A 14,092-nucleotide genomic window follows, 5' to 3' on the forward strand; every position below is an offset into this window, starting at 1 on the left:
AGGAAAAAGAAGGGGGGAGGTGACCATCAAAGCCAGAACAAATAAATTCAAAGTATTGAATATTATCCAGCAACAAGACCTTCTTATCAGCTAGGTATACAAAGGAAACACTTTACCTTTCAAAATCCCTCCCTGGCTCCCATGATAGCATTCCCTCTGTGACTTGCCCTGCCTTGAGTCTTTCTTCTCGTAAGTTTCCTTAAGTGATATTTTTGCTCCTAGTCATCTCTCCAGGTCTACGGCTTTCAATTCTAAAAGGGCCCCAAGAAATGTATCATGTTACATGCATATACTACAGGGCCCACCGCCCTGTTTCAACATATACTTTCTAGTTTCCTTGTTCAATACTTCCCATACCCGATGCATTTAATTTACTCATAAACCCATTGAATACTCAAAGAAAAAAAGGCACCCTGCTGTATCTATCCCTGCTCCAGTTCTCTGGCATTGTACACAATGAAGACTGCAGGGATTCAACGGCAGTCAGAGCAGAAGCAACGTATTCAAACCCTGCTGTTGGTGTAAGATCCAAAGCAGCAAGGGATCAGGTATGGTAGAACTCTGTCCTGTCGTGGTCTCTCTACACCCCCATCCCTGCCCTCAATCCTTCCCTAAAAGGCATTCCATTATGCTGGGGAAAAGGTTTTGTCTCACAGTTTACTTGGCATGAAATGAACTCGGACAGACCAGCAAATCCAGCTCTTTGGCTCCATTTAAAGCCCCGTCAACTCTTTCGTAGACACATAAATAGGAGTATAAGATATTTCTGAGCTTACAGGTAGCAACGGGATATAGAAATGATACATGGCTAAACTGACCTTCCCTTTTCAATGAAATGTACTTTTTTTTTCCCTCTGCCCTGAACTCCTATTTTTAGTAAACAAACATGTCTGTTTTAAGTGATTATATCCAGAGTGCTGGAAATGACTCCTTTTATGCTCATCCTCAGATGAATAAATGTGGAACACAAGCTCCAGTGTGGCTTTCCCTGAAATCAGATACCCTCCCTCTTCCTGGTGAAAGAAAGCAGCTCATGGCCTGCGCTACGTGGCAATTCTTCTTTGGGAGCACCAAAGACTGCTGCTTGTTCCGAATACCTATTTCAGTTAGAAACTGCGGTGGATTCTTTGTTTATCTTTTGCAGCCCACTCAGGGATGCATGGGTTATTGTGCAGAAGGTAGGTTTAGTAAAGAATGAATTTATCAGTAAGACTGTATATGCCTCTTCTGCTCTGTGTTCAAAGGTCCTGGTATTGAAATACACATCTTACTGACCTTGCAAGTCAAGTATTACTTCAAGTAAGGTGCAGTCTATGTAGCAAATAAATCAGCCTTAGTCCAAGCTGTTTCTGAAGCACAGCTATTATTGCCAGTGCAAAATGTAATCTGGTATGTATAAACTGAAGTGTTCTTAGCTTGGCTGCAGTTCACATGTAACCTTTACTATCGTCTTTGTCATTGCTGTGTCTTGAAGATGTAAAACTAGCTAGTTTGTTTTTGAGGTACCATATCTAAGGTTTGCTCTTATCTTAAATATCCCCATACAGAAGGATCATTTTGAAGCCTTGGAAGGGAAAGCAAATCTGATTACAGATTGTCATAGCATTTATAAAATTACTCTAGTCAGAAATAATTGCTAGCCTACTACAAAAGATCCAACCTCTGTTCTGTAACTAGGAAACAAAGAAATAGCAGAAAGAAATTATTCACTCAGTTAAACCTTCTGAACTCTGACTGTTCAGGTGCGTATAGATTCAGTTAAAAGGAAGAGCTCTTTCTTAAAGAAAAACATATCTTTATTTTCAGATGTGGACATGGACATGACACACTAAGAAACTCGTTACCACATTTCCCTTAGGAAAAATGTTTTGAAAGAGCAATTCATGCTGTTAGAGAGCTATTTTGAAATAAATATACAGATTTTGTCTTTCTTAAATAGTTCATTTTTTCTGTTTTAAAATTAACAAATCAAAACTGAATTCTATAAATGAAGTGATTTCCAAGTTGTATTTGGAAATTTGTTTCATTCCATTGAAATGTTGCTTTTTCATCTTTTTCCTGTCTCTCACTTTTTAAGTTTTCCAAACAAAAGTTGAGGAAAAATGGGGAAAGAAACCCATGGGATTTTTTTACCTCCCAAGGCAAAAAAAGGATTTCTTTCTCCATTTCTTGAATATTGTAAACTTTCCATTCAAAAAATGAAAAAAAGAAGAAATAAAAAAACTAAAGGAAAGTAGGAATTTCCCCATAAGCATGAAATGAAAATTTTAGATTAAAATATGTTTAAATCATCTGGATTGTTTCTAAGAAGTGACAATTCTATCACATTTTTTCTGGAAAAAAAATATTTATTTTTTTTTCCAGCTGAAAATGTCAATAATCTTTATAAACTTTCCCAGCCTTTCTGTCAAGCAAGGTCCAACATAAGCTCTGGCTCTTCAGAGTGAGCATCCCACTTTTTAGTTGGGAGAAAAACTCTATATTCTACTTTTCCTCTAGGCTACAGATTTAATATTTTATCCCTACATACACTACTGAGGTTTGGCATCTCATATCTGGGTCAAGTATGCAACCACAGCAAGTACTGGCACCTGCATTTCACTCTCTGTTAAATGTAAAAGGGAGTGTTTCCAGCATTGGGACAGTCTTCTCCAACAAAGAGAATTTAAAACCCACCAATCAAAGTTCCTGAGTGAAAAACTGGACCATGAAGGAACTGTATGAGTAATACCCCCATTGTGCTCCCTGATATCATAGATGAAGTTTCAAAAAGTTGAATAATGACTTACAAAGCTGCCCAGGGGCTTAACTTCAGAGTTTTAGTGTCGCTTGGTATGTCACGTATCCTCTTCATGAACAGACTAGACCTGATGCAGAGTAACTTATGCTACTCAGCAATGACTCAGAGTGAAGGACTCTTACAGAGGTCCACTGCAGTGCATATGCTCTTGTACATTTCTCCATACTTTCATGACAACATATAGACCATTAACTAACAACATTAACCTAATACAGAATTTGCAATACTTACTTTGAATCGATCTATTAAATATCACATCTACGCCACTTTGGCAGCATGTCTAGCCCTTCTGTCCTTGCTCCTCATGTACTAAACCCTGGAATGAGGCAGTGTAGTCCCATGGGTGCAAACAAGCATTTGAATCACCCAACTCAGGTTACGCATGCAAGCATTTACCCACGCAGTCAGACATAAATTGGGAGGCAAGGCTTGGCAGGACTGGGGGGGGGGCAGGTCTAGCAGGGCTTGTGGGTCAATGGGAAGGTGTGGGGTGGGGGTTAAAACAGCATAGAATGGGGGCTGAGGTGAGTGGTTGGACTTCATCCTTGGGGATAGGCTGTGATGAATGCAGGCAGTTGTTCGGCTAGGTTAACCCATTTATATCATGTTAACCCAGGCCGGTCTAATACTAATTCACCTTCTGAGGTGAACTAATTTAAATCAGGTGCACCATTTTCAAGATGATTTAAGCTCTGTGAATGCCTGCATGGCCAGGTATTTAGATTGATCTAACCTCGGTTAGATCAATCTAAAAGTAACGTTTGTACATACCCCATAAGGAAGCATCTGCCTTGACTCTCAACCATGTCAGAATGGATCTTCCAAGTAGAGCAGGAGATACCCTCAGGGAAGCTTCATCAAATTTTGTTCCCATGTTAACTGAACATTATTCAATTTTCAAGTTCTTCAAAACCAGCTATTGTCAGAAACAAAAGAACTTTCCTTTTTGCTGGAACTGTCAACCGTGTCATTATTTAGGATATTTTCTTGGTTTCTTTGACTCCTGGTACCATGTGCTGTTCAGAAACCACTCACAGCCAAGGGGTCTCACAGAGTTAATCTTTCTTCAATATCTAAATTGTAAGTAATTACCACATGAGCCCCTCAATAACATAGCCTCTGGCTCTAAAAGTCTCATGCCTAAGTGCCTTAGAGGCAAAATTCTCCCATATTCAATATGAAAAACTCCAAAACCTTCATGCATTTGGAGTTTGAGCATCAGAAAGAGATCAGATCTGGGGAAGTGATATGAGTGACTATGTGTATGTGTGCATAACAAATCTTGCTCAGATGCTTCTGCAAGTTGATTACCTAATTTTGCCCTTCTTGTGTGATTTTCTGGAGGAAGTCATGATCTGAGCCATAGTTTGAAGCAATTTTCCTAAGAATATAATAAATACAAACAATATCCATGTATTCCCTATTTTGAAAAACTATTTTTCCATCTTCCTACCTTATTGCTATTTGTCCTAAATAGACATTAACATGTACATTCTTCATTCTGATAAAACTGCCTTATGGTTTATTCTTTTGGGCATTAATAACATTTTCTGTATTCTTCCAGAAAGCTCATTAATTTATTCCTTCAAAGAACCTGAACCAGTTCTGTGTTCCATTTGAACTTAGACCTCTAGGCTGCATCTACCTGAGTGCAGACATTTGTTTCCCTAGGGACAAAAAGTGGCAACACACCTTGTGGCGCATGACAGGTTACCCCAGGTGGGGTAGGGGAGGCTGGCCCCAGTAGCCTTACCTAGGGTCATAGGGGTCTCAGGGAGCTTCAGCCATAGCGCTCCAGCAGCCAGGAGCCTAGCCGGCAGCCAGAGCACAGCTTCAACCAGCCAGGCTCCAATTTTGGACAGTGCGCAGTGCCACCATGTGAACTACCCTGGTCTTTTTCTGTGTGCATTTTTTTTTTTTTACCCCAGGATCTCCTAGAGTCAACCCCCTCACCCCCTATTGCTACACCTAAATATGCAGTGTGTGGCACCACAGACAGGTCTGCAGCATCACATGCTGCACAGCCACGCTTTTCTGGATGTGGCCCTAGAGTTCAAAGGACAGTGAAATACAGTGCAATATTATTATTATATCTCTTAAATTTTAGGGAGAAAATTGAAATCAAATTATTTGTTGAAGCATAGAGGAAGCAAGACGTATTTTTAGAGTACTAGTAGCTACTCAGAGCTTGGAGAAAAGAAGCTATCTAGGAATCTAACATGTTCCTTGCCAGTCAGTCTACCACAACACATGCCACATACAGCCTCAAAGAACGTGGAAATGCTGTTCATTCCATGAGCAATGACTTAGAGATTATTTATGGGTCAACAGGGTATCACTTTGTCATCACTGCAGCATACTGACTTCTTGTATCTCTTCTATTTTTGTTGCAGAGTTAAAACCAAAAGTCTGTGCTCCTGGGGAATCTGAAGGTGAAGGAATTTGCCAGGGTAATAATATTGACATTATCTAGCACCAAATGTGTTGCATACTTTGTTTCTAAAACATGTTCTTCTATGTATACAGTCCTGGACAAATGGGGTTAGTATTTTTGAACAGATTACCTACATTCTTGCTTTTTATTCTATTTTATTTTTATTTTTTTGCTTCTTATATAATAAAACAATTGAATTAGGGTCTTGTTACACTTTATGCTGAAACCCGTGCAAATGTTAATCAGCTAAATGTTGACTGACTGAGTGGAGTCCATCAACTTAAGGTGGAAAAACCTTACCTTAAGGTGGAAAACTGTCTCTGGCTGTCCATCACCTGCACAGCTATGACTTGCCACTATAGGCCTGGTGAGCAGGGACAGGACCAGTTTGCTGCTCCAGCCCAGGCAAAACAAAGGCCACTGCCCTGGGGCGCGCAGTGGCTGCGGTGCCTCCTGTCACTACCCAGACTGGCTTACTGCTAGAGCTCCAGAGGAAAAAAAAAGGATTGGACCTCTCAGATCTCAAGCAGGGAGTCAGTCCAGGCAATAGCAGGAGGCACCACAGCTGCCAGGTGCTCAAGAGCTGCGGCGTTCATTCTGTCTGATGTCCCCAGGGGGCGAGGCACCATGCCTGGCCTGTTGTGCCCCAGCATCCCCATTCAGAAAGGGCCATTGCATCCTGGGATGCTGGAGAGCTTCATCTTGGGTGAAACTGCTGTAGGGAGTGGCCACACCATAATAGAACAGCAGCAAAATTAGGTGGATTAGAGGTAATTCTGCCCTGGAGTGGTGTAGCTTTAAGCCAAACCATGAGTGCTTTAAACCACCTAAAGGTGTTAATGTGCAGCAAATCCAGGGGTTAAGAGCTCTAGAAGATGCTTAAACTTACCATGTCGCAAGGCCCTTACAGATATATGCAATGCAATGTTTCTTTAACATTTCACAATGTTCATATTTACGTGATTAAGGAAGAAATAGGCTACTATCAATGTCTGCAGCATATCACTTCTTTTTCCAGAAAAATTCCCAGCCCTGATTTTGCAACCAGGGATTACTGCTGAGCTTGTGAGAGGCAATGTCCATCTCAAGTGTGCTTACAGCCATCCTTCCTCAACTCAGCCTTTGCACTACGTGGTGGTCTGGTCACGCCATTCTGCATCCAGCATGAAAGAACAGATTCATCGTGACACAACTCTGCAGACATTCTCCTATGTAGAGATGGATGGAGTTAATTTCAGATTGGGAGTAACGGTAATGCTGTCCTGAACTCAGCAAACAAGGTCAAACACTCAAGAGGAACCAAATCCCTGTTTAGAATTTTCCTTTCACTTTTATTAATTTTATTCTCCACTAGCTATATTTACATCTATTGTAAAAGAACTTGTCCAGATAGAAGTATATTTCAAACCAGGATTATTAAATTCCATTTGTCAAGGCAGAACCCATAACCTTTATGTAAAGTAAGCCCTTCATTTTACAATTTTTCTTAATATTTTCATTAATGACATAATGCACTCACATTCTCTGGCTCTAGAACAAAAACACTTAACTGTTTATGTACTAAGCAAATACACCTTGAATATTTGATAGATGTGCTTCAGTTTGAATGCCATTTAATTGGCATAAGTAAGATATATATGCAATGCATCTGTGTACGTGTGCATGCATGTGTACGTGCACATGTGAGTTAGGAAAAATACAGACAGCATTTCTCCAATCTCTCACCAGTGTAACTACATAGACTGAATAGGTAGTATACAGGGTAATTTCATACTCACAGACCAAATACAAAAAAAAAAATCTTCCAGAGAAAAGAAAGATGGTACATTTTAAAATGGAGGAAGATTTACTTTATAGGATTTTTTAAGATAGCTGTCTGCCACTCTGATTGTGAGTCTTTAGTTCTATTGTATGCTGACAGGTAGCATTCCCTACAAAACCATCTTTAAGCACTGCATCTGTTGGGTTATACAGGAATACAGGTCTAGTTTTAACAATAGCAGCAAAAATACAGAAGACAATCCAAAGTGTGAAAAGTTTGAGTCATATATGAATTGATGGCTTTCCACAGTCCAGAAACCTGACTTTTAAATTTAAATTATAAAAACAAAACCATTAGTCATATTATAGATACTGGAAGAATAAACAGATTTAACAGTCCTATATTAAGGCATGCTGGAAATAGCCTAGGTGTTTTGAATCTTTTTTTCATTTGAGACATTTAAAAATGTGAAGCTTATACCAGTCCTTACAAAGGTTAGCCATTTATAGCACAGCTAAATCTGGACAGTTTTGCTAGGTTCTTCTCATAATTATGCCACCTGCATTTGTAATCTGACTGATTCTTTTGAGCTGATACGAGGCAGACAAATTAATTCTGCCAGTTTTTGTGGTGAGTTTTGTTACATCGAGCTATCTATTGTCATCAACATAATTTCACTTCCAATCAGTTCAAATCTAGATGTAAGCAATCCTGGAGGGATTCAGAAATGGGTAGTTTTCTTAACTAGTAACATCCCCAAGTCTTTATAGACTTCCATTTTTATGATATGGAAATTAGCCCTTCATTGTCCTCTTCTAAAATCCACGTGTTTAATTTAGCAATCTTAATGAGAATGAAATGTTCAGTTCACTGCTAGAATTTTTTTAGAAGCTCTTCATGGTCTATTTGAATAATTATAATTATCCCCAAATTGTCAGTGGTGAGAGCCATGCAAGAAAGCTTCAGCTATAACATGGAGTTTAGTCTAAAATGTTTTACAAAAATAAAGATTTGAAAAAGTGTTTTAAGCTGTTCCACCTTGGGTTCCTAATAAAAATTGTGAGAAAACAGATTCTCCTTTAACTAAGAATGCTATCAATTAGGAGAAATGTTATGCATGTCATTAGTTATGCCAATGTAAACTGGTGTAAATGAGAAGAGAATCAAATCCAAAGAACCAGATTCAACCCTGACTGAGTACAGATGTTTTTCCATTAGGGAACATTTCTCAGAAATTTCCCCCAACAGAAATCTTTGTAGGAGAGGGAGCTGTACAGACATTCACTTTGTAGCTGCTCCCTCTCCCCTTCTCTCTGTGCCTTCCAAAACCAGGCTGGTTCTAGTGTGGGCAAGGTGAGCAGAGCAATGCCTACTCCACTACTTCCACTCTGCAGGGGGCTGTGGAGCAAGGGGGAAAGAGTCTCTACACCTGCCCCAACTGGGCTCTGAGGAACAACAAGGATTTGCCTCCTTCACTCTGCTCCCTGTCTCTGGGACTGGAGCAGAGAGAGCATGGGGCAAAGCCCCCAGCCCCTACCTGAAGCAGGGCAGTGTCCTACCATGGGAAGAGGCAGGGGTCAGTAGCAGGTACTCCTCTCCTCTCCCCTCTCTGACTGGTGTGAGAGGGATAGGGAGCCTTGAGGCATGCCTTCAGCCCCTTCCTCAAGCCAGGAACTTCCCTGGCTTAGGGAAGGGGCCATGGACTGTGGGCTGTACCTTGCTACTCCCTGTCTCACCAGGTTGGAAAAGGAGTGGCGGGGCAAAGCTCCCTAGTCTGGAAGAGCTGCTCTTCCACTCTGCTCCCCATCTTTTGGAGCAAAGTGGAGGAAGCATCAGGGCAACCCCCCTGCCTGCTTCTTATTCCTGGGACTCAGGTGTGACAAGCAGGTGAGGGCTCACAGACTCTCTCCCTTTGCTCTGTTCCTGGTGCAGGCAGCCAAGGGGATAAAGCAAGGCTTGGGGAGGCTTTCCTCCGCCTGGTTGCCCCTGACTGGCTTCCTGCCCCCCCCCCAACTCTGCTGGGGGGCAAAGGAAAGCTGGCAGGGGACACTGCCACCCCCTGTGCTCAGCCTCTTGGTGCCCCTGCTTGCTTCTCATGCTGAGAACTCTAGTGTGAGAAGCAGGCAGGGGGATGAGCTTCTCCCTGCTGCTTACCCTCCAGTGCCTGGCAGCCAAGTAGAGGAACCTCTTCAGCAAAGCTGCTCATAACAAGAACTGTGGTGCAAGAAGCAGGGAAGAGAAGCTTCCCTTCCCGGTCTACAGGAGGGGTGGGAGATGCTCCCTCCCTCCCACTCCTTCTCAGGGGTGAGGGACAGGACTATGGTGATTCCAGTCTTCCTACAAAAACTCTGCCAGGAGTGACTTAACCCTGGTTGCTCCGGGGATATTTTTCCCCTGGAGCAGCCATTTTTTCCCTGGGAGAAAAAGCCTGAGTGCCTGTACACTTTTGGTTTCTACCAAAAGAACAGCGATTCTCCCAGTAGAAAGTGAATTTCTGTATGTAGCCTCTGTAGGTACAAGGAGCTGAAGCATGGGTGACTGGTGTCGCCTTACACAGGGAGGGCACATACCGCCCCAGTGACCAGTCAGCGACCGGGGGGGGTCCCCCCGCAGCCAATCTCACCAACTGGGCAGGGCGGGGGTCACCCCATAGACAATCTCACTCACCAGCTTCTAGAAGTGGCTGCGGCGCTTCCAGAAGTGGCCACTGGCACTCCCACCAGCCCCCCCTGCCCATCGCCTAAGTGGAGAGCATGGCCTGTCAGGGGGTGCACCAGTGCTTTCAGGGGGTGCATGTGCACCCCCGTGCACCCTCTACATGTTGTCATTGGGCTGAAGCAGCAATGACTGGAGGGATTTCAGTTGGCCAGCTTAGCTTTAAACCAAGCTCAGAACACAAATGACAGGGGCTCAAGACAAAAGCTAATAGGTGAAGTGCCTCTGCTGACTGTTTTTGCCAAATCCTTTTGTTATCAGAGAGAGGAAACCTAAGAACTTAATTTTTCTCTCAAAAATAAGTGCATAGGAACAAAATAGAACAGAATGTGCCACTAATGGGAGAAATTTAGTCCTAGAATAGCAGCAACAATGCTACAATCATCCGTGCTCACTCTACTTTTTATCTACTAGTACATGGTCTGAATTTGGCCTTAATGCTTCTGCTGAGGAATTTGGAATTATATTATTTATAATATTAGTCTGAAATGAGCATCTTCTCCTTTCACTCTTTTATGTAATGTAGCCAAGAGGAAAAGAAATGAAATCGCCTTTCAGGCGATTGATATCTACACTATTTTTCATTCATCACAAAGTCTCCAGGTAATACGATAAGGCACATAATAGAATTTCCATCAATAAGTTTTAATATATATTGGAACTATATAATAGCTTTAATAGGACCTTACGGAGTAATTGAGATTTAGTGAGCCAATGTTGTTGAACTTCTATCGACTTCTCTTTTGTCTAAACAGCCAAAGATATTTCTTCATAGTACTCATGTGCATTCCTCCAACTTTAGGCTCTTATTTCCTTGTTTCAGAAAATGTTTTTGGAAGCATAGTATAATAAAACTATTGCAAACTTAAATACATCCACAATATGCTTCTATTTCTACATGAACACTGAGAGAAGCCCATTCCATCTGATTCAAAATCCTAGCATTCCTAACCTGTATTTATGTGATATCGACAGAGGTTATTCCATTCCTATAGGCATAGCCATCTACACATTACAGTAAGCACAGTGTGAGCAATGAGTTATGTTAAGAAAAAAGGGTATTTAGAAGAAAACTGAGCAGATTTTGCTCAGCACAGCAGTCTGAAAGTTCACATGGTGAGAAGCAATTGTCACCATACATAAACTATGATACACACTGTAAAATAAAATGTTTAAGAAGAACTGGCCTTTCTGAGGTCGGTGCTAGATGTGTCCTTGCTGATGCATTACACCACAAAAAGAGAACCTAGTGAAAAGCAAGTAAACTCATTTCTATTCTGCTTTAACAGTCAAAATAGAACTGTTTAATTTCCACTCAAAATAGATGAGGAAAGAAGTTTTCCCATGTTTAACTATTTCCTTATCTAGAGCACAGAGGTGTTTAGTATGAAATCAGGCAGAACCTAGGGCAGAGACTAACAAGTTCAGAGAGGCATGAGCTTTTGTGGGCAACAGTCTACTTCATCGGATATATCTGGCAATAGGCTCATGTTTCCACTTGTACATTCTCTCTGTCCCCATAAATATTGTATTCCCGTCTACACAATGGCACCAGTTCAACAGTCTGATAGTCCTGATGAGGGTTTGGACCCCATGTAAACTGAGGAGTAAACAGAACCTAGGTCTCTCCTTTCATTGGCAAATGCCCCAGCAATGAGGCTAATGCTATTATGTAAAAGTGCCCCATTTTAAGAAGAAATTGGGTAAAACCGTATTTTATGAGCAGCCACAATCCTGTCAACTGGGCTTCTATGAAAAACACCCAAATGCCAAAGATGTTACTTTCAATAGTAATGATGAGTGAAAAAAATTAACAGAGCATAACTTTTCCAGTTCAAAATGAATTATGTAACCTGAAGTCAAAATTTACTTGCGACACTTTGGAATTCTCACATTTTACAGAAATAGAGTTAAAAAAAAGCAGTTCCTCCCCCCCCAGCCCTAACAATAAAACAAGACATCATGGAGATGCTGATGAAAGATGTTGAGGGAAAGCTGTCAATGTGCATGACAAATCCTGCTTAGAAATTAATAATCACTCAACCAAATCCCAGATCCAATCATTCAGGCCAGATACAGACATTACTTTTTACCAGTATGAAAGAGATCAGAAATTGGTCTATACCTGTAACAGAACATAATTTCAACACACAAAACTCGTCTATACCCATAACAGAAGTACAGCACACAAGACTGGGTTAAAAATGGTGGGACCTGGTATAAGCTTTACAAATGTGGGGCAAATGTGTGTATTCTGCATCTAAACCACGCTGCTTACAGAAAACCGCATAATTTAGATTGTGGCTAGGTACAGACATTCAAAAAGCCTAAGATGGAATCAGTGGTCCCTACTGTTATTGGGTCAATATTGGCTTTTCGTAAATGTACTGTTCACACTGACTTCAAAGTGAAATGGGAGTGAATCTGAAGAAATCACTGGGAATCTGAAGAAATGAGATAAGTCAGCATTAAAGTTTCAAAAAATAAGGCATTTTTTGTTTTAGCACTTTTTATTTTGTAGGTATTTTTACCTTTTTTTGCCCTCTAGAAATCATTTCAGGGACATAAAAGAGCGGAAGCAAATCACAACCAGAAACAATTGAATTACTGTGTCTGAAATTTCCTTAACAGATTGCTGCTTCTTTAAAATAGAGGATAATATATAATTGCATTTTAAAATGATTTGAAGAGTTTGTGAATAATACCGCCCAACCTGTCAATGCTGTCAGCAGAGTGCCGTCAGTGTTGTTATCTTTTTGCTTTAAATGATACATGGATATGGAAAAAAAAAAAAAAAGTTGATTGCAGAAGTGGAGAAGAGCTAGTATTTAGCTGAAGGCAAAAAACTCCTGAGAGGTACTATCATAATAATTATCTGACAAACTGTCAGCCTGTAGCTCAGTGGCCAATAAACATATCTGATGATTGTGAAATGAATGTACACCTAACAAGGTAAGGTAGAAACTAAAAGGAAAGATGAACTATAAAAAAGATAGGGATAAAATGTAATGGTATAACACAAGACGTGTCCATATATTTCCAATTTACAAATATACTGCTCTTCACATGACCTACAGATCTTATTCAACCCACCCAAGATGCCTACTCTACTTGGTTGATTATTCTTGATTTGCCAAAAAAATACATGAGAATGATGAGATGATATTTTAGAGGTATTTCAACTATAGTTACAGACGAACATAAAACTTCTTTGTGTTTTGTTCCACCTACAGAATATAAAGTACATACCATCCTCTTCTCAAATACACTGGTATTTTCAGATGGAAGCCACCATTTTAATATTCTTGACTAAAGCTGTTGAACCAAGAAGTTCAACAAGTTGAACAAACCCCCCAGCAAGCGTTACCAGGGTCAGTGTAAATAGAGCATCTGCAATGCAGATGTATTAGATTCATTCACTGACATTGGTAGTTGAGTAATGTTTCTCACTAAGGGAAATGACATTTTCTCTTTTTCTGCTGCCAACAATCGGTCAAATCTTTATTCTGTGAAGACTTTTCCCACTGTAGCAGCTGTGACAAAAAGTAAAACATTAGCAGTCACTGTCTACCATCCCAGAAAATCTTCTTTAACATTGCATGGACTGAGTGTGAGCGTTTAAAGAACAATGCCATCCTGATTAATAATAAATACTTAACACTAACAAGAATTAAATAGGGAGAAATACCTTTAGAGGAAAATTATTGAAATACACAAGAGTTGAAAACCTATGATTCAATAGCACCAAAGGAATGCTTATTCCTGTTACGAAAAGCCAAACTCAGAAGAGATTGATGTCATATATCTTGACTTCAAAAAAGCCTTTGATCTGGTATCCCATGATCACCTCTTGGCAAAACTGGCCAATTGTGGCCTTGGGTCCACCATGATCCACTGGCTGGGAAATTGGCTCCGTGGTCAGACCCAGAGGGTAGTAATTGATGGAAGTCACTCATCATGGTGCCCTGTGACCAGTGGGGTCCCCCAAGGCTCTGTCCTTGGACCCATATTGTTCAACATCTTCATTAATGATGTGGACACTGGAGTCAGAAGTGGACTGGCCAAGTTCGCCGATGACACCAAACTTTGGGGCAAAGCATCCATGCCAGAAGACAGGCAGGTGATCCAGGCTGACCTGGACAGGCTCAGCAAATGGATGGATGAGAACCTGATGGTGTTTAACACCAAAAAATACAAGGTTCTCCACCTTGGGGAAAAAAAACCTGCAGCATTCTTATAGGCTCAGCAGTGCTATGCTGACTAGCACTATGGAAGAAAGAGATTTGAGGGTCATCATTGACCACAAGATGAATGTGAGCCTGCAATGTGATGCTGCGGCTAGTAAAGCAAGCAAAACACTGGCTTGCATCCATAGATGCTT

At 40.9% G+C, this 14,092-nt stretch overlaps 1 protein-coding gene across 1 annotated transcript in view; it reads left to right on the forward strand.

Moving 5' to 3' along the window:
* The window catches only part of LOC109301348 (von Willebrand factor D and EGF domain-containing protein-like), a 451,201-nt gene that overhangs the window by 173,278 nt on the left and 263,831 nt on the right, over positions 1 to 14,092 (forward strand). Inside the window, exons 3-5 of the mRNA XM_019522467.1 lie at positions 950 to 1,178; positions 5,194 to 5,250; positions 6,253 to 6,485. Coding sequence (XP_019378012.1) covers positions 950 to 1,178; positions 5,194 to 5,250; positions 6,253 to 6,485 — 519 coding nt within the window. The remainder of the gene's footprint in view (positions 1 to 949; positions 1,179 to 5,193; positions 5,251 to 6,252; positions 6,486 to 14,092) is intronic.

Source organism: Gavialis gangeticus, unplaced genomic scaffold, assembly GCF_001723915.1.
Source record: "Gavialis gangeticus isolate Ggan-Ray unplaced genomic scaffold, GavGan_comp1, whole genome shotgun sequence".
NCBI classification, from domain to species: Eukaryota; Metazoa; Chordata; order Crocodylia; family Gavialidae; genus Gavialis; species Gavialis gangeticus.